General features: G+C 52.9%; 1 protein-coding gene across 13 annotated transcripts in view; it reads left to right on the forward strand.

The window, feature by feature from the left end:
- The window catches only part of TNFRSF19 (TNF receptor superfamily member 19), a 139329-nt gene extending 114877 nt beyond the window's left edge, over positions 1-24452 (forward strand). For 9 of the 13 annotated variants that reach the window (XM_072976010.1, XM_072976008.1, XM_072976007.1 and 6 more), the window contains exons 6-9: positions 3643-3807; positions 4283-4408; positions 7609-7711; positions 8345-12232. In XM_072976010.1, the coding sequence (XP_072832111.1) occupies positions 3643-3807; positions 4283-4408; positions 7609-7711; positions 8345-8708 (758 nt within the window). In that variant the 3' untranslated portion in view covers positions 8709-12232. The other 4 variants (XM_072976011.1, XM_072976013.1, XM_072976012.1 and 1 more) reach the window with 4 other exon arrangements.
- The last annotated feature ends 2257 nt before the right edge of the window (positions 24453-26709 follow it).

Consider the following 26709-nt stretch of genomic DNA (forward strand, 5'->3'; position numbering starts at 1 on the left):
CCACTCCACTCAGCTAGCCCCTCTCCCTCCCCTCTGGTTTTACTGCTCAAGTCAAAAAAATGTTAAGAAAATAGGCTTTTATCAGGAACTGGGGTTGTTTTCAAGTAGATGATAGCCCAGCCTCCCAAGGCTTCTGTAATTCTTCCTCACTGCTTATATGACAGATTTAACAACGATGAGCCCATCTCCTATTTTTTAAAAATGGTGTGTGGTGTAAGTGTTGTCATAACTTGTCTGTATCACCAAGAAGCAAGACCTGGCTTCCGGAGCCGCACTTCCCACGGGGGCCCTCGGGGGGGTGTTTGCGTTAACAAGATGCCTTTTTCAAAAACTGAGGGGTGAGACTTCTGTGTTTCTCCTGTTCATCTTCAGATGCTCCTGCCTGGGAAATGCATAGAAAGTGGGCTTTTTTGGTGTAGTTACCTTTAAATTTGATGCTCTTACCACAACTCGATAGCGTTGAAATCACAGTGTCGGTGCCCTACCTTGGAAAGGTGTGTTAACAAGACTTTTATTTTTGGCTTAAATCCTGAGTCACAAACTACCAAATTAAAAAACATAATCCCCATTTGGGGGCATTTCAGCTCATGTATAAGTTAGAAACAGTTCCTTTTATCTGAAGGCAGGTAAGTGGACTGATCTATTTTAGAAACATTTTAAACAGTAAGAACTTAAAAGATTCTAATCATCATCTACTTCCGCCTGAATTCCTGATTCTCCGTAGGGTTTTCTGAACAGCCAGTACCACGCTGATTGACGAGTTCAACGTACTAGTGAGCATGGCTCGGGACTTTGAGAGCTTCGACTCCAAAGATGCATTCTGTCTCATTTTGATCACAGTTTTGCTGAAGCCCTATATTGAGTAGAGCTTGGCTATTTGGTGGGACGTTGAAGCGAAGGGGCCTGATCTCACTCAGAAGTAAACTGCTGTCTCACAAGTGTGAGGGAGCGGCAGTTTCCCGCACTTCACCACTCGGTCAGAATAGGGAATCCTTAAACATTCCCCAGATCAGTAGCCCACGAGTAACTTTCGTTAGATACGAATTCCTCTTCACGCGTTCACTGCCAGTGTTTGCACAGCTGTGCGCGTGTTGGCACATCCTCCTGTGAATCTGGCCACCGACGGGGGCTGTCTCAGATCTAGATTTCATCTCTGTTGGGTCGAAGATGTGATTTGTTTAACGTACTCTATGCGGAAGCCTTAATAGGTGCTCTTTGGCTATTACAGTCTGCATAGCTGGAAATGATAAAATGCGTTTTCGAATATTAAGCATGATTACAAGCAAATACCCTTTACAGCGTGTGGTTGGATTATGAGTCCTGTTCCCCCAGACCCAAGGCACGCGACTATGTGCCTTTCTGAGGCAATGAGAAACTTGTACCAGGGTGTCCTGGGCCCACTGAGCTCAGATGTGCCAGGCTCAACATCCCAAAGCCATGGCGCCTGCTGTCCTGTTTTTAGGATTCAGTGAGCTTGTCTCTGGGTCTAGCCCGAGGTGTCACACAGTGGAAACCAGGCTGCTGGGATAGGGCTGGGTGTGGGGCGCGGGCACCAGGGATGGGGAGGAAGTGCCAGGTGGCCGTAGGTGCCGTGCGGCGCAGACGCAGATACACACCTCTCCTCCAGAGCTCCGGGCCCTTCGTGATCACCCGGAGCCGCACGAGCGGGCAGTCGGGCTCTGAGATGTACTCGGTCCACACTGAGATGTGCTGTCAACATGAGGTCACACTGGACTTGGAAATTTTTGCATGGACTGGAGGATGCAAAATATGCCAATACGAATTTTTATGTTGAATACATGTTGAAATGGTAATATTTTAAGATATAGTGCGTTAAGAAAATGGATTGACTTTACCTGGCTTTTTTTTCCTTTTCAACAAGGCTTGTAGGTAAGTGAAAATCGCATGGGAGGCACACCTGCTTCCACCGAGCAGCAGGGGTCGGGGGGCCCTCAGCAGAGGGGGCTCCCTGGATCTGTGCCGAGAGCCCCGAGCCACTGAGGGGCAGCTGCTGATGGGGATAGGCCTTGCTGCCTCTCGTCAGGTCTCAGTGCCTCTCACGTCCCTTAGAGGTTGGTTAAACAGGACACAGTGTGTCTCCACAAAACACAGACTTCTGGTCTAAATGCCTTTGTTTATCCTGGACCCTGAAGTGCTCATGAAAGTGCTCATTATGGTCACCACCACACTGACAGCCAGCGACCCTCCAGGGCTGAGTGCAGGGCCTGTCCTGGGTCTCTGCTCGTTCACTCAGTTCACTCTCTCCCCGCCGGCGAGAAGGGGAGACCGGCACTGTCGTGACCTCTGCTCGGGCAGATGTGGGCACAAGGCTCAGGGAGACTACGTCATTGGCTCAGGGTCCCCAGGCCGGAGGTTGACCCAGGCAGTGGGATGCCAGAATCCCTGCCCTTAACCACGATGCAGCACCACTCTCCGAAATAGACCCTTTCTCTTGACACTTTCTTAACACACGCCTGCTTCCCCGTCGTGTGACAACGGTGTGAGTTATTAGTTTTGTCTACAAAACTTAGATGTTGTTCAGTAATGTCACAGCTAAGGCATTCAGAAACGGTTACTGTCTCGTGGTCAGGCCGAGAAAGACAGACATTGTATGTTATCACTTACATGTGGAATCGAAAAAAAAAGATACAAATCTTAGTTACAAACCAAAAACAGACTTACGGACATAGAAAACAAGCTATGATTACCAAAGGGGAAAGGGTGGGAGGAATAAATCAGGAGTTTGGGATTAGCAGATATACACTACTGTATATAAAAGAGATAAACAACAGGGGCCTACTGCACAGCACAGGGAACTGTGTTCAATATCTTGTAATAACATATAATGAAAAAGAATTTTGAACAAAAAATATATGTGTGTATAATATATGTATAACTGAATCACTGTGCTGTACACCTGAAGCTAACACTGTAAATCAGCTACACTTCAATTAAAAAAAAGTGTTTACTTGGGGAGGGTACAGCTCAGTGGTAGAGCACATGCTTAGCACGCACAAGGTCCTGGGTTCAACCCCTAGTGCCTCCACTAAAATAATAACTAAATAAACCTAATTACTACCCCCCCCCAAAGCCAAAACCAAAAGAAAGAAAGAAAAAACGTTTAGTGTCTCAAATTTGGGGATTAATATGAGGTTGTGAATGATCTGACTCCTTTGTTTTTTCCCTAAAATTGCCCCCAAAAGCATACCTTAGGCCAGTCTGCTTAAAAATGGAGATAGTCTGGTTCCAATTAAATGACAGATTTTAAGCGCTTGCTGTGTGCCCAACACTGCCAAGTGCCGGGGACACAAGAACCAGGGGACGGGTTCCTGGCTCACAGACGGTCTGGTCCGCGGGCCCGACAGCCCCTTCCTGCCACACCTGGTCAGGGTTGCGTGTGGTGCGTGTCGTGGGAACAGAGGGGAGGCACATGCGCAGGGTCTTGGGGCGCAGGGTAAGGTGCGGTATTCCAGATGCCCCCCGAGAGGAGGGAGGGCTTGAGCCATCTCAGGACACCCCCCTGGTTTCTGGGGTTTGACTCCCGTTGCGCGAAGGCGGCGGCTGCCAGGGGCCCTGAGTTCAGTGTGGGCGTCTGTCTCCAGCTTGTGGAGCGTGTGCCCATTCCAGCCCTGTGGTTTTCAGGTAGCAGCAAGGTCAACCTGGTGAGGATCCCGTCCACAGCCTCCAGCCCGCGGGACACGGCCCTGGCCGCCGTGATCTGCAGCGCGCTGGCCACCGTCCTGCTGGCCCTGCTCACCCTCTGCGTCATCTACTGTAAGCGGCAGTTCATGGAGAAAAAGCCCAGCTGTGAGTTCTGCGCGCCTTCCCCACCCCCCTCCCCACAGCCCCCGCACTAGGGCGTAGGGCGTTTATCATCATTGTCCCCGGCCCGCGTGTTCCACGAGCGCCCTAAGGTGAGACTCTTGCAGGCGAAGGGACAGAGCACACGTGATTAGACCTTCTGGGGACCTGGTCCCAGAGAGGCGCTGGGAGTGGTCAAGGGCGGCACCACTTCATCGGGACCCGAAGAGGCAGGGGTGCCCCCGCCCCTCGCAAAACACAGCTCCTGCGTGGTTCTGGCAACACAGCTACTCTGCGTCTTGAGTTTTCTTGACAGATTGTGTCATATTTGTGCCTCTGTGTAAGAAGTCTTTTTAAATGTGAATGACAGCTGTCCTGTCCTTTTAAAATGCAAGAACTGGGGCAGTGCCAGTCACCCTGTGATGCTCTCAGGCTCCATCTGGGGAACTTGTCTTGCTGACCCACCTCTTGCCTCCCGCAGGGTCTCTGAGGACACAGGACCCACGGTACCAGGGTTCTGAACTGTCCTGTTTTGACAGACCTCGGCTCAGCACCTCCGCTCCCCGCGTGTGTTGTCAGTGCCACCGGGACTCCCCCCCGACCTGCGGTAAGTTTAGCGCTTGGGGTCCGTTAGGAATGGGAGGAGCCCAGACACCCATGCTGCAAAGAATTGCTCCTGCTGGGTGTTCTAGTCAAAGCTGATCTGGGGGAGGGTAGAGCTCAGGGGTGGAGTGTGTGCTTAGCATGCACAAGGTCCTGGGTTCAACCCCCAGCACCTCCATTTACAAATAAATAAACCTAATTACTGCCTCCCCAAACCCCCCAAAAAAGATAGTGTAGGAAGCTAGTCTGGCTCGGTCATTGTCCCCTGTCCCCTGACGTTCGGGGTGTTTTGCATCTCTTAACTATTAAACAGAAAATAAGCACCTCATTAAAGGTCTAGAATTTCTCAGTAACTTTCTAAGCATGTTTGTCTTTATGGTCTTGGGTTGACTGATTTAAAATCATGTGAACCTTTGGTAGAGTAGTAGTTTGTGTCCCTTCTTGTCTGGTGGATTCACACGTGAGCGTGGACGTGGCAATCTTAGTGTCTTTTCGGATTTCTACAAGAGGGAGGAGGGAGATTTATGGCAGCGTTTTCCACAAACCGTAATTGCCTGTGGGCTTATGGACAGAAATGAAAATTTAGGGAGGTACAGGCAGATCTCGGCGAGACCGCGGGTCCGCTTCCAGACCGCCGCAGTGAAGCGAATGTTGCAGGAAAGCAGGTCACGTGATAGTTTTGGTTTTCCAGTGCATATAAAAGTTATGTTTACGCTGTACTGCAGTCCATTAAGTGTGCAACAGCATTATGTCTAAAAAAACAGTGGACCCACCTTAATTCAAAAATATTGCTGGAAAACGCTGACCATCACCTGAGCCTTCAGCGAGTCAGAGTGGTGACATCAGAGACCACTGAATACGAATCCTCATAACAAACAGAGCAATAATGAAAAGTCTGAAGTACTGTGAAAATTACCAAAATGTGACACTCAGACACTAAGTGAGCAAATCCTGTTGGGAAAATGGTGCCGACAGACTTGCTCGGTGCAGCGTTGCCCCAGCCTTCAGTTTGTGGAAAAGCAGCATCTGTGAAGCACAGCAAAGGGGGGTCTGCCTGTAATTCGAGGGACTTGGTTTCTAATGTGGGCAAAACAGGCAAAGCTGACACCAGCTTTCTTTGCCATTTCTGTATATTCACCAACACGAGGCTCCCGCTCTTACGTGCCCCGCCCCGGCCCCGGGACCTCACCCTGCAAAGCAGGCTCCCCGTCCCCGTGGCACGTGCGGAAGTCCGCCCCCCTCACGTTGCAGTCCCCTCCGCATCTTTGGGTGACATACTCACAGAGCCATTTTGTCTCCTTTAACCATTCTTTATGTTAAATGTTTCCCAGTTCGAGTGCTTATCCTCCTGGAACTGTCTGAGCTTTCTTTTCAAGAAATTGAAGGATTCTGCTTTTAAATCTGATACTTAATGTGTGGGCTACAGCATTTTCAATGTAATTATTTCTCTACCAACCATACTATCTCTTGCTTTAGAGGTGAAAATGAAATATCGGACCTCCAGTGGTGTGTGTGTGGGTGTGTTTTTGCTTTTGCCTGCAGAGATAATAGACTCGGATTGTCATTCTAAGTGAAGTAAGCCAGAAAGAGAAAGGAAATAACATATGATATCACTCATATGTGGACTCTAAAAAAGAAGACACAGACTCACCGACATGGAGAACAAATTTATGGTTACGCGGGGGGAAAGAGGTGGGAAGGGACAAATTGGGAGTTAGAAAGTTGCACCTCTTGGGAAGTGATGGAAATATTAGGAAACACAGTAAAGTTATTTAAAATTTTCTAATTAAGTTAAAATTTTAAAAAATAGACTCAGCTCCTGAGAAGATGATCGTTGGGATTGTCACCTGACAGCACCTCGGTGATTCTCAGGATGGGCCAAGTGTTGTGATTTCTACATGCTGAGCGTGGCACTGACACCAGATCAGAGTTAGCAAGCTTATTGCTTAAGAGTGAAACTCAAGCTTTAAGTGTGATCACATCCAGCTTTGTGCAAACTGCCTCGTTGTAACTTCTCTCCGAAAAGGGAGAGTAAAACAGGTGGCTTTGTTGCAGGTCCTCTTAACAGAAGGGAGAGACCGGACAGAACTCGCCCTGCTGCCGCCCGGGTTCGGGCAGCTCGTCGTGTAAATTGCCTCCCCCTCGATGACAGTGCCTTTCCCTTCTAGCTTTTTATTGTGGCATGATTTCAGACTTAGAAAAATGTTGGAACAATAGGAGAAAGAATTCCCACATACCCCTTACCCAGCTCTCCCAGCACTGACATTTACCTCATTTCCACATTTGCTGTATCGTTCTTACCTCTTTCTAAGTGTGGTGGGCCCTTGAGCAACGCCGGGTTAGGGGCGCCCACCCTGCGCACAAAAATCCACGTGTGACTTACGGTTGACTGTGTATTCGCGGCTTCTCCATGTCTGCGGCTTTTGTATCCATGGTTCCGCATCCAGAGAGTCATAAAATCTTCGAATAAGTGGACCCACACAGTTCAACTCTGTGTTGTTCAAGGGCCAGCTGTGTATTTTACTTGTGTATACACACACACACACACTTTTTTGTTTCCATTTAAAGATCGGTTGCAGACATGATGTCCCTTTACCCTTAATACTTCAGTGTTTTTTTCTGAGAACAAGAACATTCTCTTACACAACAGCATGATTGCAAAGATCAGGAAATTAGCATTAAGCCAGTGCTTTTATATCATCTACGGAGCATACTCAGATGTTTTTAATTGTCCCAACAGCGTCCTCCGTAGCAAAAGGAAATCCCATGTGACATGGTTGCACTTGGTTGTCAGCTCTCTTCATGGTCTTTCAGTTTGGATAGTTCCTCTGCCTTCCTTTGCATTTCATGACTTAATGTTTTTGATGAGCCGAGGCCAGTAATTAAGCGCACCCATATTGTATGCCACATCTCCGCTGCCATCTCCAGAACTGAAACTCTGTCCCCACGAAACACTGACTCCCCATCCTCCTGGTCCCCCCGCCCTGGCACCCCGCATCCTACTCTCCGTCTTCAGGAAACTGGCTCCTCCAGGTCCTTCACGGGAGTGGTTCATCGTTTTTTAAGATAAGAAAAAAAGAAAAAAAAATTAAACCTCATACCCCCTTCTCCCAAAAAATTCACCCAAAAGGGAACAACTCAGTTGTCAAGAGCAATGTTGAACTGGTGTAAAAGTGTGCTTCCTGGCCCTGCCGGCTTTCCTAGGGCCTGTCCGCCTGACCGCATCCGGGTGCTGTGACAGGGTCTGTGTCGTCGGCCGGGAGACCTCTGGGTGTAGGGTGCATTCCAAGGCCGCTCACCAGGAGAGGTAACATGTCATTTCATATTCCCTCATGCAAATAGACATTCTACTCATTTACCAATTTTCATGTGAAACTCTGGGGACATCACTTTTTTAGTATTATCAGCGACATTCTGGAGCTTGTGGGGGTTGGGGGGACCTTTGGCAAGAATTAGGTAAGTCTTTCAGGGTTACTGATAACCAGTGCAACGTTCTTATACTTTATGTTCCATTAATTTTACTTATATTCATAATTTGTGACACTTCTGTCACCTGCAAGTACTTTTTTAGCATGTCACACATACTCTGAGAATTTTAGAACAGCAATGAAAGAAACTCAGTTAAGCCCCAGGAATCTGCCTATTTTAGACCCTGGATTAAATATAACTCTGTTGATTAGAAGCAGGTATGAAAATGCAGTTTTAAAATAAGTGGAGTGTTAAGTTATTGTATGGAAGGAAACAAATTTATAAGAAGGGAAGACTAGAGTTCTGACTTAGTAAATTGCTGTTCATTTCATCTAGAAAACCGGAAGGCGTGGCTGGAGTGTTGCTCTGTAGGAAGCTGCCCCCAGTAGAGTGCTTATAGCTCTTTCACACTTGTGTCTGGAAATGCGGGTCCGGGGGAGCTGACTCTGCCTTTCTTCGGGACTCTTTCAAGGTCCGTCTGTGGCGAGTTCTCGGACGCCTGGCCTCTGATGCAAAATCCCAGCTGTGGTGACGACACCTCTTCTTGCGACTCTTACGCTGGACTCACTGGAGAAGATGTTCCTTCTCTCAGCCTGGAAGACGGAAGTCCATCATCCTTGGACCCCAGCAGGCATCGGGGGCTGGTCGGCGAGGCTGCTCCAATGCCAGCTCACCCTGAAGACGTGACGGAAACGACTGATATACTGAGACACAGCAACTCACTGCCAGAGCCAGTGCTGACCCAGGACGTGCTCTCGGCCAGAAGCCAGCGAGATCAGGAGAGAGAGGACACCCCTAGTCTGCCCGCCCACACATCCCACCAGGTGCAGCAGTGATGGGTTCCAGCGGGCACAGCGCTGACTTAGGGGGAGCAGAGGGAGCAGAACTCTCGCCCCCCCAAAATGCTCCTGCATAAATGAATGTTTCCCTCGCGTGCAGTAACACACAGGTGCCCCGTGCCTGGCCCCTCCTGGAGTGAGGTCGCTGCCGTCTTGTAATAAGGTCAGCTCTGACGGCTGCTCTCTGCTGAGGACGGTGGCTCCGTGAAGAGTGGGGTGTTCCAGGGAGGTCATTAGAAGAGAAGGCTCGTTCCCAAACTCTGAACTTTCTCCAGTAGTTTAACCGAAGTTTTCAGCAAAAGACATTTAAGAATGGCGTTAGTCACTATCCATCTGCGTTCCTCCAAAGAGCCGACTGAAGACCCTAAAGTCTTTTCTGACGAGGGCTTTACAGAGTGCAGCCCGGAAACAAGCTTTAATGTCTGAGGTTGAGCATCAGCAGAAGCAGCATCTGTTGACACTGTTTGGGGTACATTTCCATCTTTTCAGAACCGTCTGGGCACACCGACTGTAGGTTGCTGGCCCATCTTTATTTTCATTCAAGGAGTTACACGGGTCTCTGGACGCTGGAACACTGCTGCCAGACACACACTTGTCCGCGCGGTCTGCGCTCACGTGCGCGCCTCGTGGAGGTTTTGCGCTGTGTGTTTTCAGTCACAGCTCAGCTGCTTTAACTGGGAAGCTGTCATGTTCAGAGCTCTCTGTCTGTCGCTCTTTCAGGAAGCCAGAAGGACTTGCTTCTTCCTGCAGTGAAGTGTCGCACGGGCCCCAAGGACACTCACTCCTCTGCGTGTGGATGGCACACCGCCTGGACCTCGCTCGGCTTCTGGGGGACAAGAGTAAATCTGAACCAAACCGATGGCGTTTTTCGGCCTTTCGCCCAGTGGCTTCTGAGCCAGACCAGCTGTATGCTGCAACCTCAAGGCACAGGCTCCGGGCCCGTGAACCTCTGCGTCTTTCCCGCACAGGGAACCGCTGTGCTCAGGCCGGACTTCACAGGCCGCTGGGCCTCGTCTGCAGCCCGCGAGCGAGCGTGTGCGCCTAACAAGGAGCAAGAGTGCATTCCTGGTGGGTGCTCTCACAGGACTGCGGACCCGGAGGATACATGTGCATTTGCCTTTTCTTTCCAGAAATAATTTCGTACAGCCAATTATCCTGCTAGAAGTCAATGTCAGATTAGTTACCTTCGCCTTTATGTCAGATGGGTTCAAAGAGGAGTGTCTACTGACTGAAGGTCACTTTTTCATCATCTAAATAATTAGCGTCGGAGGTGAGAATTGACCGCCTACAGCTGCCCGAGTCCTGGGCTTATTAGACGATATTAACGGTCCTAATCGGGAATCAGAAGAGACCTGACCTTTTCCAGAATGGACACTCCTCACCTCAGCCACTGTCTAGTAGCAGGAGGGGCCGGAGTCAGGGGATGTGGCTGGAAAAGGCAGACCAGCCCACCGTCACCCTGAGTTAAAGCCCCTGGACGCTTGCATTGTTGGTGAGCAGGTTCATGTGAAAGTCATAATAAGGGAGCAGCTGTGGCCTCCGTCCCTGTGACTGCGCTTTAAAGACCCAGAGCTTCTCTTTGATAGGAAAGTGGTATTTGTAATTTCCTTTTATGTGCATCGAATTTTATCCTAAAGGCTTTAGAAAGGACAACACAGCAGGTTTCCCTGCTGCTGAAGCAGCACCGGGTGAGGCGTCTGTGAGACCACGCAGCATGTTAGAAGCAGAGGAAGAAGCCCAGCTTGTAGGCAGCGTTCAGGTGAACTGTGCGTAGCTGCCGTGGCTGTTTGACCAGGGTTGTAGGCTCTCCTCGACCTCGTAAGCTTCGTCAGCACGGTAACTCCCATCAGCCAGAGGATGCTGGAGTTAACCATCCAGCACTTCTAGGAAGGCGTTCCATCCCTACCACCTTGGTATTTCTGTGCTAGAAGTACCCCTAGCACTACGACAGAAATAACCCAGCCGTGAACCAGGGGACGGCTCGCTTGCTCTTTCTGTGCCCTGGAGAGGAGTTACTAGAGCAGGGTTGTCTTCCTGCTTGAACCTGCACGATCAGCTCTGGTGTTGTCTTTTGACTGATTACTCTTAGCTCCATCCCATTTGCACTTAAAAAAGAAACAGACCTTTGAATGTACATGTATTAGAGAATGCACAGAAACTTTGTTTCCAAATTGCCCCCCGCCCCCCACCCCCGGCCATGGCCAAATCAGTGTCTTCTACCTGACATTTAAACTGAGCATAAGAAATCTGCCTTTCCTAGGACATTTTAACTTCCCTCTTATCACCCCACACTTTTCTTTCTTTGCAAGGCTTTGATGAAATCTTGCAAGGCCTCTTCCTTGTGCTGGAATTGTTCCTCCATCCACAGTTGAGGATTTGCTGTGCGGACGCTGGCTCACCCGGGTTTGTACGTCGTGTGTGTGACCCCGTTCCTTTGACTGAAATAGGAAATTAACCAGAGCGCTCATGGTAACGCAAGCCTTTTGGGTCTACCTGGAGCCCAGCCACAGTCGATTGACTTTTTCTTTTTTCTTTTCCTATTTTAGCGTAGAGCAGAGGTTCTTAAGCTCTGGTACTCACCAGCTCCTCTGAGACTTGCCTTTAGGAGCCTCATGTACAGCACTTCGGGTCTGACCACAGGTGTCCATGAAAACGCAGGTTCCTTGAATGGCTTCGCCATGAGTCACGTGGGGCCCGCCTTTGCAGTCTGCTCACTCTTGTTCGGGGGAGGGATGGTCCAGGTAGGCTAGCACTGTGTTCCTTTTTGTAACCTGAGTGTTTTCCGTATGTGTAGCCCTCATTAACTCCAAAGGCACATGCTTGCGGGATAAAGCTACGGTTGATGGGGAATGAAACTTCGGCCCCAGATCCTAAAACATCACTTTGGATCTATAGAGAAACACTTACGGTGAAAAACTGATTTCCTGTGATACCGCACTTGGAAAGTCCTGGGTTATGTTTATCAAGATGGAGACATTGTACCGCCACCTGCTACCGGAACACTCCGTGGTGTTACAGTCTGTGCTCTTCGTAAACCCTGGAGAAGACCATCCAGTTACCATTTCACATCACTGGAATAACCTGGGGCACTCAGGCTTGGCTGCGAGGGTGCTGGTGCCAGGAAGACCCCGTCAGGCGCTAACAGGGCTGGAGCGTGAGTCCCTGTGACTTTCAGCTCCGCAGAAACACGTCACCACGGATGCGACTAGGATTCGGAGAGCAACCGCGTAAAGGCATGGATTTCCTGATTTTGTGTATATGGAGTACATTTTTCAAGTATAGGTTTTTTCTACTTTAGGTAAAGCATTACTGTTGCTAGGTGAAGCACTGTTGTCTGTGCTAGTAAAACATAGGACAGGAACATCTCCATCGTCGCTTTAGGGCAGTCAGATCGCACCGGTTTACAGTGCGTCGTCACTGTTTTGCCTGCTGGGACTTACGAATTTGTAAATTTTGTTTTCTCACACAAATCGTTTTGTAAGACCTTTTTTTTTATTTGTGAATAAAATTGCTACCTGGTATTCTGATGAACACATCCGGCGAGAAAACGACCCACGGTGTGACTGCAGGCGTGTCTCCCCCCTGCTGTGCAGGGGGGTCTCCCTGCGCTCCCATCCCTCCCGCGTCCCTCTCTGAGCCTCAGGCTTCAGGAGGGCGATGTGGACTCCTTACAGCGCTCAGGCCCATCCAGCTGCAGAAGAGCGTCCTGAGTCGTCTGAGAAGCTTTGGTACCAAGATTTTGTCACGATCTCTTTCTTCCCCCCTTTCTTTTATGATACCAAGAGGGCAGGTCTACAGAAGGAGTCGTTTTCGGTTCATTCTCTCTGGAGGTGAGTGGGGCGTTCTCCTGCGGGGGTGGGCTGGGGGTGTGAGGGGCTCCCACGGGGCAGCGGTGGTCCCTGTGGGAGCTCCTCGTTTCCTTCCCACTCCCCCTCTTCCTTCCCTTCCTCCCCTCAGTAAAGCTTTGAAAGCACCACTGGAGGTTTTCCTGAAGCGTAGCTGACTTGCAGTGTTCGTTAGTTTCAGGCATGCAGCAGAGTGGCTCAGTTACACATATATACATTGCTTTTCGTGTTCTTTTCCATTATAGGTTATCACAGGCTGTTGACTACAGTTCCCTGTGCTGTACAGGAGGAGCCTGTTGTTCATCACTGGATTCGGGGAGGACTTTAGACTTCCTAGGAAAAATTGGTTCTTCAGAGTGTCCCAGTATTCTCTCAGCTGTGGTGTTAGATGACAGTGGAGTCCATGAGGGAAGGACCTACCTTTGCTTCTTCCCTCCTTCCCACCCGCACCCCCACGCCAGCCCGCGGCCCATGCAGACGGGGAGAGCTGCGGGCACCGCCAGCACACTGAGCAAGGCAGCTCGGGTCCTAGGAGGGCCTGACCGGGGGCCTGACGCATCCCACCACCACACACAGGGCGTGTCTTCAGGACTGCGGCTGTGCTTAACGTCTGTTTGCGCGTGTCTACTTGTCATTCTGAATTTGTCTCTTTGTCCCATTTTAACTTGCAAAGTCGTTGTCTGATTTTTTTTAAAAAACCTACTTGGCAACCAATAAGGCAGGAAAATGCGTTCAGTTATCCTGAAACTAACCAGCACTCCAAGAAGTTCCAGAATCTTGTAGAACATCTGAGGCATTTCACAAGGCCTGGCCTGTGATTCTGAAGAGGTGAGTATTCCGAGTCAGCCTGCAGTTCACAGCAGTGCTGCTCACCCCACTGCGGCCCTGGCCACGGAGCGGGCCAGGGCCGGGGCCTTGCCTAGACCACGAGCGGCATCTGAATTAGTGTGATTTACGGCTGCTTCCAAATTCGCTTCTCCAGGAAACTTGAGTTTTAAAACTGAACCAGCAGAACACTTTCTCTGGAAGCATGGGGGCCTTCTGAAGCAGGTTCAAGTGCTCGTTTGTAAAGACAAGGGATTCCTTCTCCTTTGTACTTGTTTCTAATGGCATTAACTCTTCCAACTCAAGACAGAAATCCTGTGTTCCAGCAGTTTTGTTTGGGGTTGAATGTAGCCAGCAGAGCCCTGCGGAGGGATTTTTCTGACCGGAGTTGACTGTTTACAGTAAACAGAAGACCTCTGGAGCAGGCCTGCAGCCCTCCGTGTGCGTGCGTGCAGAGGAAGTGGGCAGGTGCCCCCAGCCAGGCGCACTCGCCCCTCAGTGTGTCAGAGAACTGTCTCCCTTAAAATCTAAGCACAGGTCTGACCCCCCAGAGGCCGCGCTCTGAGGAGAGGCTGTGCTCTGAGGAGAGGCTGTGCTGTGTCAGGCCCCGTCCTTCCTTCCCTGTGTATTTATACAGTTGTGTAGAGTCTGTGCTCGGTTGCAAGGGCTATGCGAGGGCTGAAGCGTCCACTAAATATGAAGGCGATGGGCCTTCTAGGTATTTACAGAATAGGCCTTTTTTTCCCATTTTTAAAATGGAAGTACAGCTTACAATGTGGTGTCAATTTCTGGTGCACAGCATCATGTTTCAGTCCTACGCACACATACACATTCCTTTTCGTGCTCTTTTTCATTATAGGTCACTACAAGCTATTGAATACAGCTCCCTGTGCTGTGCAGTAGGTCCTTGTTGTTTATTTTATATACGGGACTTACACAATACAATAGGTCTTGATTGTAAAGGCAGCGCAGACTCTTCCGGGGCATGAGGGAGCGGCGGTGTTCAGGAGAAGGTCAGGAGCTGGGTGACCTTGTTCAAGGTGGCGGTCACCTTGTTCTGGGAGTGCTGGGACTGGGCGTGGTGGGAGGGGAGGGTCCGGCTGGACCAGGGCCTGCGGTGGCCCAGCCAGGCGCAAACGCTGCGCTGCAGGGAGTCTGTCTGCCTTTAAACAAGTGGGTGATGTGACGTGGAAGCTCTGCTGTCTCTGGTCTCCCAGGAGCTTGGAGGTGGCATGTCTAGGCCAGTCAGAGCTCTGACCACAGCAGAAAAGCCGCAGTGAGTGAAAGGATGGCTGGCTGTGCAGGGAGCGGTGGGCTGGCACCCCGACTGGGGACACTGGGACTGAGACTGCTCTACCATAGGGTCACCTTGGGCTTTTCCAGTTCCAAGGGGGAAAAGGTGAACCACCTGCTAACATCAGGTCAGCGCTCTGCCCAGGACCTGAGAAGACGGAGTGGGGACCCTGCAGCCTTCCCGGCCATGCCCCCCTGCCCCCTGCAGCGGGGACACCGTTCTCTCCTGCGCCTGCAGCTCAGACCCGTGGTCCGGGCCGGCACCCGCGTTGACCATTAGGGCGAGATGAACTTTTCCAGCCATTTCCAGATCTTCCAGTGGCCTTCACCTGCGAGCTGAAGTCTTGCCTGTCAAGCTTTTCCCAGCCTCTTGCTCTTGTCTTAGAAACGCCACCAGGACGTCTGGAAGGCCACCCTGGTTCGGGGCACGGCAGGGCGGGTGCCCCCTGCGCCGGCCTTTTCCACCCCTGCCATGCCCCTGCCCCGCCCCCGCTGGTCACTGCTGATCCCGCGGAGTTGCAGAGTCGCAGCTCCCTGGTTGCAGCCTGTCTGCACTCAGCATCCCTGAGGGGTGGAGAGCCGCTGGCCAGTGGTGACCCACATCTTCTTGGGTAATTTGAACCCCAAGTAAGTGCAAGCAGAGAGGCGTGATCGGCAGCTAGAGATGGAGCACTGAGACCCCAGACCCTCCCGGAACTTGCTCTCCCATGGAGGGAGACCCCCCATACACCTGCTCTTGACGCGAGGGGGGAGGGGCGGAGCCGATGAGGAGCATATTCTGTAAAATGAATGCGTTGATCCTAATGTCTCTAAAACCTAGAGGGAGAGTGAAATTCAGTGTTTCTTCAAATGCAAGATTCAGGAAGTGCGGGGAGGGCGGTGGGCACGTGTAGAAAGGAAACTTTCCTCCCACCTTTACTGCTGCCCACCCCCGTGGCCCTTGTCACGTGACCTGAGACCTGGGGCTCCAGCTTTCCAGGCTCCCGGGCTCCAGCCAACGTGGGAGTTGTTATCTGGCTTGATCTGCCCCTGTATTCACATATATTCACCGTCGATAGCTCTATGCGTGTAAATACTGGGTTTTTGCCGAAATTCAATCCAGTGGAGAGAGTGTTACCGCTGCCCAGGGTACACCAGCTTTGGAGGCAGCTCCACGAGATGTGTTTGAAGGAAATCTGAAGTAACAGCAATGTTAGAATAACGAGTTGCCCAACCAAGGAACGTCTTTGAAGTTAATCTTCAAGGCTTGGATATTCAAGGCTTGTTTGTATTTTAAAGCCTCAATACTTAACAGCTAGACCTTGAGCACCGGCCACTTCTGTCAGAGGTGACGAATGGCAGAACCAGACTCTTCACTTGAGGATCTGCTGACAGTAACATGGAAGCTTTGAAAACAGCTCCTCTCTTACTCAGCACTTCTCCATCTGTTCTTTCATTTGACCTTCACGTCTATCCTGTGAGCAAGGTGACAAGTTTCACCTCCCAGATGAGGACGTGGAGATTCAAAGAGAGTAAATAACCAGCCTTGAAGTCAGTGAGTGGTAGCAGGTGGTGGGAACCACGCAGAGAAGTTTTCAGCCAGTCGCGGTAGAGCTGGGATGTGAATTGGATTCCGACTCCCCGAGCCGTGGTCCCCCAGCCACGCGATGCAGCCGGAAGTCACCTTCCACACGGAAGTGCGGTGAGAGGGGACTCGGGTTTTTGGCTGTGGAATGAAGGCAGAGGACTCCTGGCTTCTCCTTGCAGCCCCGGGATGGAGCTGGAAGGACCTTAGAGATGGTCCGGGAGTTCTAGTGTGGTGGTCCGCGGAGCCTAGGGTTCGGAGGCGGCCGCCCCAGGGAGGGAGAGGCCCTGCTCCCAACACAGGATCATTCAACTCTTACTTGGCAGATGGACAGGCGTAAACCTGGAGAACCCCATTTGAGCCTTGCTCTGCTGGCTCCAACTCCAGGGAGGAAGGCCACGGCTTGTTGAAAATGGACACTGCGACAGAAGGCACAGAGACCAGATGCTAGTCTGAGTTCTGCCACCAACAGCTGGGTGAGCTTGGGCACATCACTTCTCTGGACCATTTTCCTTTTTCTGTTAAATAAAGGAACCAGAGGCTCTTTCAGGCCCTTGTGGTCTGCGAGCTGGAATCCCGTTACGGAGACTAAAGAGGCCACACAGAGGCCCAAATGTCACTGCACTGTCCTGGCTCCACCCACCAAGCTCACCTTCCACACCTGTCACACACCCCTCCAAATTTCCAGTTCCAGTCCCAGGGTCCCCTCCTCCTTTTACTGGCATCCCAGGAAAACAACAGGACCTGGCTGGGATCTGAACCACCTTCCCGCCCCCACCACTATCTCTGGATGCTGGTGGAGCAGAAACACCAGGCTCCCATAAAAAGTGTGCAGACCGGGAGCACGAGCTGCCAGGGGTCCCTGGGAAGTCGGCGGATCCTGTCATTCCTCTCAGAAACGTTTATCCCATTAACCGACAAATGGATAAAACATGGTCCATCCACAGAACGGAATGTCACTCAGCCTTAAAAAGGAAGGAAGCTGACACAGGAGGAACCCTGAGCACACTGTGAGCACAAACAGTAAAGGATTCCACTTACGTGAGGCATCCTGGAACCCGCAAATCCAGAGCCGGGGGGTAGAATAGAGGTTTCCAGGGTCTGGGGGTAGGGGGTGTCAGTGTTTAAAGGGTGCAGAGTGTATGTGGTGAAGAGGACAAAGGTGTCGGTGGAGACGGGGTGACGGTCACACAACACTGCACATGGACTGGGTGCCACTGAGATGCACTCGTACAGTGGCCAGAGTGGCAAGTTTTATTGTACGTGTATTTTACCACAGGTGTTTTAAACGGAGTCTGTTCATCTCAGTCAGGACTCCCCAGGCCCAGCCCACATCTCTCAGGTGGGCCCAAGGCTGCAGGTGGAGCAAGTTCCCCAGGTGATTCGGGTAAGTCTGGGCTCCGCCTTTTCAAGCTCTGTTCTGCTGAGATGGGAACAAAGCCTGCGGCTCGTTGGCGTCGGGAATCAGCCCCCCCCCTTTCTCAGCACCGTCCCAGCCCCTGTGGAGTCAGGACACCACTCATTCAGCCAGGCTGCGTGAGCAGCAGGCAGGCCTGCAGTGGTGACCTTGACCTCAGCCAGCGGCCCACCGTACAGCTGCCACCTTCAGGTCCTCGTCCATCCCACTGGGAGGGGGCGGACAGGAGGGCCGTTGCCGCCACCTTCAGGTGCTTGGTCCACGGCCGGGGGTGGGTGCGAGGGTCATTGTGCCACTTCCGGGTACCGGTTCACTGGGGACCGCGGGCAGGGGGTGTGCACGCCACCGACCCTGGGGAGCTGATGCCCAGCAGAAAGAGCACCTGCGGTCGGGCCAGGGGGGACAAGGTGGGGGTGAGGGGAGGGAGGCGGGCCCAGCTCTGGCTCAGTGCGGGCACCTGAGCTAGTCTCGCCGCTTCTCTCAGCCTTTCTCCATTGGCGCTAAATAGACGTAACGTGTAATTTAGCAGCTTAGCCATCTTCCGTGTGAGGCTCAGTGGCGGTCAGTCAGAGATTTTAATACATTTCTCACAGTTCAGTGAAGCTCCAGCCAAAACCCTGATGGTTTAAACATTATTGTGCTGATTCTAAAATTCTTCTGCGAGAGCCAGGAGCCAAGAAGAGCCAAGGGTTTTCTGAAGACAAAGAAGAGCAAACTCACCAGATGTGGAAACATTACAAAGGAGAAGCAATGAGGACAGCGCAGTGTGGTCACGACAGAAGCCCGTCAGCAGCCCAGGAAGATGCGCCGCGGGAGCGGCGGCCCTGCAGGTCCCCGGTGCTGGGACGGTCGGTCGTCCCGACGACCAGTCTGAACACGGTGGGTGAGCCCGTTCATGCTCAGACAAGCTCCATGCAAGTTAAAGATCTAAGTGTCCTTGAAACTTCTGGAACAAAATCTGTTTTGGCCTCGGGTGGGGAAAGATTTCTTAATGAAACAAAAATACACGAGCTGGCAAATTTGATCATGTTCAAACTGAAAAATCCTCCCTCACGAAGTCACCAGACGCAGATTGATAAGCCAGATCCCAGACAGGAGACGAGATCTGAAGCACACGCCAGCAGAGGATCGGTGTTCGGGGGGGGCGCGTGCTGAGCCTGCACGAGGCCCTGGGCCCGTTCCCAGCACCTCCAGTGGGAATAAGAGGACTGGTATCCTGATTGATGAGAAAAAAAAACTACGCTTTCAAGATGGTCGATATATTTGCCTCCCAAGAGAAGGGGGGGGGGTAGAGATGAGCGGCAGCTAATTGTTTCAAAGCCTCTGAAGCCACTAGAAAAAGCTTAATACCTGTTTAATCTCAGGTGTGATGCTGCTGGCGTCTGTGCTGTGGTTTCTCTGTTTACCTGGTGTAAGAGAGGAGACAGGAGGCTCGCAGTGGGGAAAAAGGAGTAGGGAACAGAGCACTTCAGGGAACAAAGACAGAAATGAGTGTTGGGCGTCTTATCACGAAGCTAACGGTCTTCATAAGCTGAGTGTCTGTATCCCCACCTTTCGATCATAATTTAATGCTCAGGATGAGTATCAGGCCCAAAGCTGCCCTCATGAGTCTGAGAATGAGTACACGTCCTCACGTGGTTCTAACAGCAGAATCACTCGGGCCACATGCAGCGTAAGGGGCTCAGGAGGTGAATAGTTAGGAATTGTGCTGTAATAGCTCCGGCCCGTGGACCACGAGCGGCGCCTGCGGCTCTGGATGGCCAGTCCCCGAACTCCAGGCGGCTGCAGTCAGAGCTGATGCAGTCGGCATGGCGGGCGGGGTGGCGGGCGCGGCAGGCACATCTGCACTCAGGCCAGCCTCCCTCCGCCCCAGCCATCACCGGCCCCTGGGAGAGCTGCCAAGCAGGGTCAGCGGGCATTCACCCTGAGGTCAAGGCTGTGGGACGCGGCCCAGGAGGGGCCCCGTGTCCCCACCGAGGCCCACACCCGCTGGCTCAGAAGTCAGCACCCGGAGTACCAGGCCAAGCCTTGCCAGGAGGAGATGCTCTGATGCTGATGGGGAGAAAAGCTGTTTGTTTCTTTGGTGTTCTGTCCGGTTTCCATTTGCTTCCACTGTGGAGGAGCCCGGGAGCCAGCAGGGAGCCGCTGATGGCACTTCCACGGGTGGGCAGGGCAGGGGCCGGAATCCACTTCCCCTTCACGTGCGGGGGTCCCTACCCTGCAGGGACCGGACCCCCTCCTGCCGGGACCGTGTGGGATGTGGGGCGCCTGCTCAGAGATGGTGACCGAGCCGGCTGCGCCGTGGAGGTCACCTGGGTGCCTCCGGTGCCCCCCCCCCCAGGGACCTCACGCCAGGGGCACGGGGGCCGCCTGGGTTCACCTGGGCCGCTAGCAACCTTGGCGTTGCCACAGCTGCATCTCAGCAGGCGGGCGGGGATCCATCCGATCCCGTCACGTGGCGTGGCCGGGGAGGAGGATCTCTCCTTTGTTCCCTGAAGACCCTCCAACCGCAGCATCCCTTCCCTGACTCCGGGGCTGAGGTGAGATTTCTCCCGGTGACCCATCATTTTCTCATCCAAACAAGGGGCCCTCAGCAGCGGGAAGCAGGCCTGCCCGGCAGCCCCCAGACCCGGCCTCCACCCCGGGGTTGACAAGCCCGCCTTGGCCTTGCCGGCATCCAGGGACGCGTGAGTCACACGGCCCTGTGCTCAGGGTGGACTGCGCTTGGTTTCAACCCCCCTCTTGAAAGTCTCAGTACTTGTTTGAACAGGGACCCCTGTTTTCATTGTGGATGGGGCCCCGGTGTGGTGGGAACAGGGGCCGGGCCTGCAGCGTGTTCATGCGGATGAGACTGGGGGTGAGCAGACGGGAGACGCGGGAGGGCTGTGACGGAGGTGGAGTAGGGGTGCCCGCCCCCCGGCGTCTTCATTCCCAAATGCCCGCCATGCCAACTAGGACCAGGGTCTAGAAGGGTGTGGGCAGCCCTGTCCCCGTGAGCCGAGTAGCCCCTGCCCAGGGGACAAGGAACAGCCACCACTGTCTCTGGCTTCGCTATATTTGAAGCATCTCAAATCACTGTCTTGAAAATGAAGATGATTCCTCCTTCAGGATTTCCTGATAACGAGCCAATCAGAGAAAACCAGAGGTCTTCCTAAATGTAACAAATGCAGCCAACAATGGCTGTAAAAGGCTGGCGGGACCCTCCAGAGACAGATCAGGGTGGCGTCTGTGATGCTCTGAGGACTGTGGTCCAGGTTAATCTAAGAAAACTGGAGACCCCACTCTCTCGGTGTGGGTTCATGATCACTGCACTTTGGGGAGAAGGCTGGGCTCAGTCATAACTTCCTGGGCTTTACAAACATGGGGTGCTGATGACAGCACAGGGGAGCGGTGGGGGTAGGAGGAGGGATGTTGGGGGAACCTCCAGGACTGGCCCGGGGATGCTAGAATCCTGTGTGCTTTCTCCAGACCTTATGATGCCTGCAGTCATCATTGAGAAAACAAAAAAGCTCGAAAAGGGGGTGGGGTATAGCTCAGTGGTAGAGCGCGTGCTTAGCGTGCACAAGGTCCTGGGTTCAATCCCCAGTCCCTCCATCAAAAATAAATAAAAACCTAATTACTCTCCCCCCAAAAAATTAAAATAAATTTTAAAATGTGAAATTGTAAAAAAAAATGCTCAAAGAAAAAAGCTGGAAAAGTAGCACTTTAGGGAAAGAATAAGATTTTGGAAAGTCTGTACCATTCTATGAAAAGTCACCCAATTCTGTGAAAATGCATCCCATTCTATGAGCCTTGTTGGGGTGGGATGCGGGGAGGCACGCGCCTTGGCAGCTCAGACCCTGGGGTGGATCTGGGAGCTGGGAAGGGCTTATGTACAATGAAGCCCTCACTATAGATAATACGGGTAAAATCCTGACTATAAACAATCAATGCGGGAAAAGTGAGATGCAGAGGGGAAAACGCTGACTCAGGACACTCCTGCCATCACGTTATCATCCCCACAAACCACACGTTCGCCGAACACATAATCCTTTCGAGGGCTGCATCTGCCACGTTTCCCGTAACAACTGTCGCAGGCAGCAGGCAACTAGGCCAAGGTGTAGGGACTCAGTTCAAATTGTCCCTCAGCTGAGTGCCCCCCAGGGTTGCTGACGGCCAGGACGGTGAATCTTGACGCTGTCGGTCAAGGTGCAATTTGAGATCTGAGTAACGCCACACATGTAGACGGTTTACAGAGTCCGGGATGAGATGCGCGGAGATTGAGTGAGTTTTCAGGATCAAGATGTAAACAGGATCATGGTAAACCCACTCGTTTGTAACTTACAGCTTACGCTCCTAAACCAGAGTGATTCTAGAGATGCTGAGATAAACGGTTAACGTACAAAGAAGGAGAGAGAATTATTGAGAACAGTGTCCAAAGGGCTGGAATCAAAGCCAGCAGATGCCGACAGTCCAAAGGAGTTAAGGGCCCCACTCCACAAGGGTTGGACTTGAGCCCTTCTGGGGAGAACACTCCCTGTTTTATTTTTAAAGATCGTGCACCCCCAGCCCCCTGAAATCTTTCTCTGGCCCCCATCCCATGCCCCAGGCTTAACCATGGAGAAGCTTTATCTCGTCTTTTCCCAGCACTAACCATCTGCATCATGTGAAAGAGATGGAAAACCCAGCTAATCTCTGTCTTGAGAGAAGAGTGCCTCGCCCACAAGAGGAACACCCGTCAAGTGGTCCTGGGAGTTTTATGTTTCCATCAGAGATCACATCTCCGAGGCTTCCCACAGCTTCCACCGGGGGCCTGGCTGTCAGGACTGGAGGCAGGAAAAGGGGGGAGGCCCCACGGTCACCACCTTCCTGTCAACAAGACCCGGGGAGGGGGTGGCGGCCCATTGACCCAAACGACCCCAGCCTCCCCGGCGAGGATGAGGACAGGATGCGGAGAGCAGGAGGCGATCGTAAAGGGCGGAAAATAGAAGGCGGTCCAGGCTGGAAAACATGCACGTCTCGCCCTGAGAAGGACCAGAATCCCAAACACAGTTATTAATGGCAAGGAGAGAAAGTGTCTGGAAATGACAAACGCTGAGCGAGACCTCGGGGGAATGCAAAGAGGTCAACAAATTATATGTGAGCTGGTAACGGGATCCCGGGAAGCAGCCGCTCCGAGCACAGCGGTCGTGAATCGCATAGTTGAGGTATCAGGTCATGGACCAGGGGAGAGGGCAGTCTCCCCGGAGCCCCCGAGACCACAGGCCAGTCCCCGGAGATTTAGACGCAGTGGATGGACTGGAAGCGGCCCCGCAGAGGGCGCGGCAGGCAGGAGGTGGGTTGAGAGAATCCCCAGGGCAGCTCCCTGGGTGCAAGTGCAAGTGGGGACAGGCCAGCCAGGCCCGGCCCCGGAGGCCAGGGGATGAGGACGCAAGCCCTCACCAAGTGTGGAGGTCGGAGGCCCCCTGGCCTAGGGGGACCACGTTGGAGGCCAGGTAGCGCCACAGCCCGTGGCCTCTGGGGAGCTCTGCAGAGCAGCTGTGCTCTTGCCCCTGGGGCACCTTGGGTGTGCTCAGCGCAAAGGGGCTGCGCGTTTTCTCAGCCTTTGCAGACGGCCGCTGCCAGGACACCATCAGAGGCTGAACTCGGCAGGGACAGGGACGGGGCTGCCTGTTAGCGGAGACCAAGCCTGGGCTTCCTGTCATTTCTTGGGATCCACTTTCTGCCTGTGTTTTCACACAAAGCTAGGAGAAGAGCTGACAGCAGTGGAAGCAGAGGGGATGTAAGAAAGAGGGGCAGCAGGCCGGAAGCCCCGACGGGGTGGGCGCTGGGGCGGCAGGGGAGGGTCTCCTGGGGGTCTCCAAGGCTCGGCCGGAGAGCAGACGCCCTCGGTTGCCTCCAAGGGCATCAGGCTTCTGTTCTCTGTGCCAGTGTATACGGACCCCTGTGCTAGACTCCCACGGTGTGGAAGTGGGCAGCGTGGATCCCCGTGGGGACGTGGACCAGGGGGATGGACGGGGAAGCAGCTGACCACTGGGGTTGTGGGTGCACAACAGAGGCATGAGATGAGACCCCCGGCCAGGGGCGGGGTGGCCACTGAGGCCCGCAGTGAAGATGCTGTGAGGGAGGCATGTGTGGGATCCTGCGGGAGGAAGGGGTCCAGCTCGGCGGGGGAAGGGGCGAGGGCAGCTCTGCCGAGGCATGATGTGTAAGGCGGAGGCTGGATTCACTCTGCCTGGCTTTGAAGCTGTGTGACCTCAGGCAAGTGACTTAACCTCTCTGTGCCTTGTTTCCTCATCTACAAATAAGGATGGAAAATGGTACCTACCTCCCAGGGTTGTTCTGAGGATGACACATGTGGATGTACGGAAAAGCCTTAGGCTGTGTCTTGCACAAAGAAAATGTTCATTAAGTAAGAGTGGCTGTCTTTTTGGCCATGTGTTCAGAAAACAGAAAAATTCAGTGTGACTGGGTGAGACAGGGAGACATGGCTCAAGGGCTGGGAGGGGCAGGCGCGGAGGGTGAGGTCCAGGAATGTACCACCAGCAAACGCAGGCCCTGGGTCCCTTGGAGGCTGAGATGAGAAATAGCTTTCAACCTCTCCTTTTCTACATTTTTGAACGTATTACTTTTTTTCCATTGTAGTTAAAACCATTCTCCAGTTACATGACCTACAAAACCAAAATTAAAACACGTTGCTATTTTTATATTGCGTCATCCCGGAGCCATAGGAAATGATTGCTTAACCATGTATTTACTTGTGGCCAAAAGAACAAACAAAAACAAACGTCAGCGTTTCATTATTTGGTTCAAAAAATGCATAATGGTGGGGCAGCTTGGGGAGAAAAAATGAGTTCTACAAAAACAGGTGAGCCCAAAGGGTTAAGATTAGCAATCCAAGCAAAAATCGTTGACATTTTAGTGCTTATGAAATCCTTCACCTGACTGCAGTGCCCCGTGTCTGGCCGTGCCCTGGGGCTCTTGGCCTGGGAGGTACTGGGAGAGGGTGCTTGTTCCTTGTCCAGCCAGCCGAGACCCGGGGCAGGACTTGGGAAGAGGAGCCCGCGGGCCCCAGCCACGTGCCTGGTTCCCAGAGGCCTTTGCAGTCCAGCAGGAACGCGCTGCGTGTATTACTTGGCCCTTGAGTTTGGGGCAGAGTTAGTTCTCCTTCGTGGAGTTCTTGCCCAGGGATGGCCGGGTCAAAGCCAGGCTTGGGGTTCCCCTGTGGCCCTGACTTTAACAGCCTCTGATACTGGAGAACCATCCTGGTCCCCGATCACTGCCGATCCCTCCTCCATCACCTAAGTGTTAGTGCTGGGGGCGTGTAAGGGACACGGTGAGGGTCTGGAGAGCCGGACTCTACCGCCGCCAGGCGCCCTGCTCCGCTGGCCCCACTCCATGGCCCCACTGGAGTCAGTCTCAGCAAGCCGAGTGCGTCCTGCTCAGACCCTAGACTGCCTCGCCCTTACGATGCCCACCCACTGGGGCTTCACACCCTGGGAGCCAAACCATGAGCATGCCATGCGGGGCAGTGGCCGTGAATGAGCTGGACAGAGCCTGTGGAACACAGTGGAAGTCACCAAGGCCCAGGGTGGGGCTCTTACCTCAGGAAGGGCGGCCAAGTCTCTGGGTGGTTTACAGACAAGAAGCAGGACCCAGCCCCACAGATGCCAACAGGGCCTCTTGGTGGCGGACGTGACCTCCCTCGGGCCTCTCCTGGACCATTTGCCTCGCGGCCTTGTAAAAATTGCGAGCTCCATTATCACGGATGCTTGGAAATTCTTGAGGCCTCTTAAAAAGCTGAGGTTTGGAGAAGTGACTCCAAACGTCGGTGGGAGATGGGGCGTCTGAACGACTAATTACCAAGTGCCGATTTCCAGGCGAAAGTCTGGGTTTCCTGACACCTTCAAGGCGGGATGATGGCTGAGAAGGACCCTCCTTTGACAGCAGCAGCGGAAATGTAAAGAGTTAAAAAGGTGCTCCAGGGGTGGGGGTATGGCTCAGTTAGTGGAACGCATGCTGAGCATGCCCAAGGTACTTGGTTCGATTCCCAGTACCTCCATTTGAAAAACAGTAAGAAAAGAGAGAGGAAGAAACCAAAATGAAAAAGATGCCCCAAGGCCAGGAAATTCTACCCTCGATTTTAACAGCGGCTCCCTCTGCCCACGCATTCCCCACGAACCATCCGAGGACGGGCTGACGGTCTTGCCAGAGGCCACTTGAAAGAGAGTGGTTTGCTCTGTGCTCCGAGAACTGAAGTCTGCAAGTCCAAAGTCTTTGATAAATACTTGGCGCCAGGACTCCTGCTCAGCTCCCCAACTCCCGGCGGATGAAGGGCGGGGCCGGGGTCTCCCGGGGCAGAAGGGGTCCTCTCGTTTCCACACTGACCTTGCCCTGGGCCGGGGTGGTACACATGGCCAGAGCGCCATCCACCAGACCCAGGAGGACTGGAGGTTCTTCTTGACACACACATTCCATGTGTTCTGTGTGCCTGGTGTGCTGGGAACCTGAGGGGAACTTGCCGCCTGTAAACAGGGTTTTCTGGAGACCAGCGCCACCCCATGTGCTGGGGAGACGATGATAAAAACACTGCTTTGCCATTAAGGGGCTTAATGGGAACCGAGGGGCTGTTATCAAGACACAGGGTGGACACACGAGGTGGATAATGTTCGGTACTGAGGAGGAGGTGCAGCCAGAACCCGCAGCCTGGGGAGGATGCTGTGTGCAGCAGCCGAGGGACGGGGCCTGGAGATGACGTCCTGGGAGGAACGGTCAGCAGGGACCTGTGGGGAGACAGGACATGAGTATAGGTCCCAAGACAGGATGCGGTTGGAGCCTCAGGAACCAGGCTGAGATGAGGAGAGACGTGTCTGAGAGGAGGGGCTCCTGGCAGCTGCAGAGGGGGTCATGGGTTCAGATCTGACTCTTGCCTCGAATGGTGGCCCACGTGAGGCTTCACAGTGGATGTGACTTATGGACGGAGGACTTTGGAGGATGGAGACAGCGATCTCTCAGGAGCGGCTGCCTGCCCCCTGAGCTGAGCCCGGACCCTCACTCACGTTTTCCTGTCACTGA

Source organism: Vicugna pacos, chromosome 14 (genome assembly GCF_048564905.1).
Source record: "Vicugna pacos chromosome 14, VicPac4, whole genome shotgun sequence".
In the NCBI taxonomy this organism is placed as follows: Eukaryota; Metazoa; Chordata; class Mammalia; order Artiodactyla; family Camelidae; genus Vicugna; species Vicugna pacos.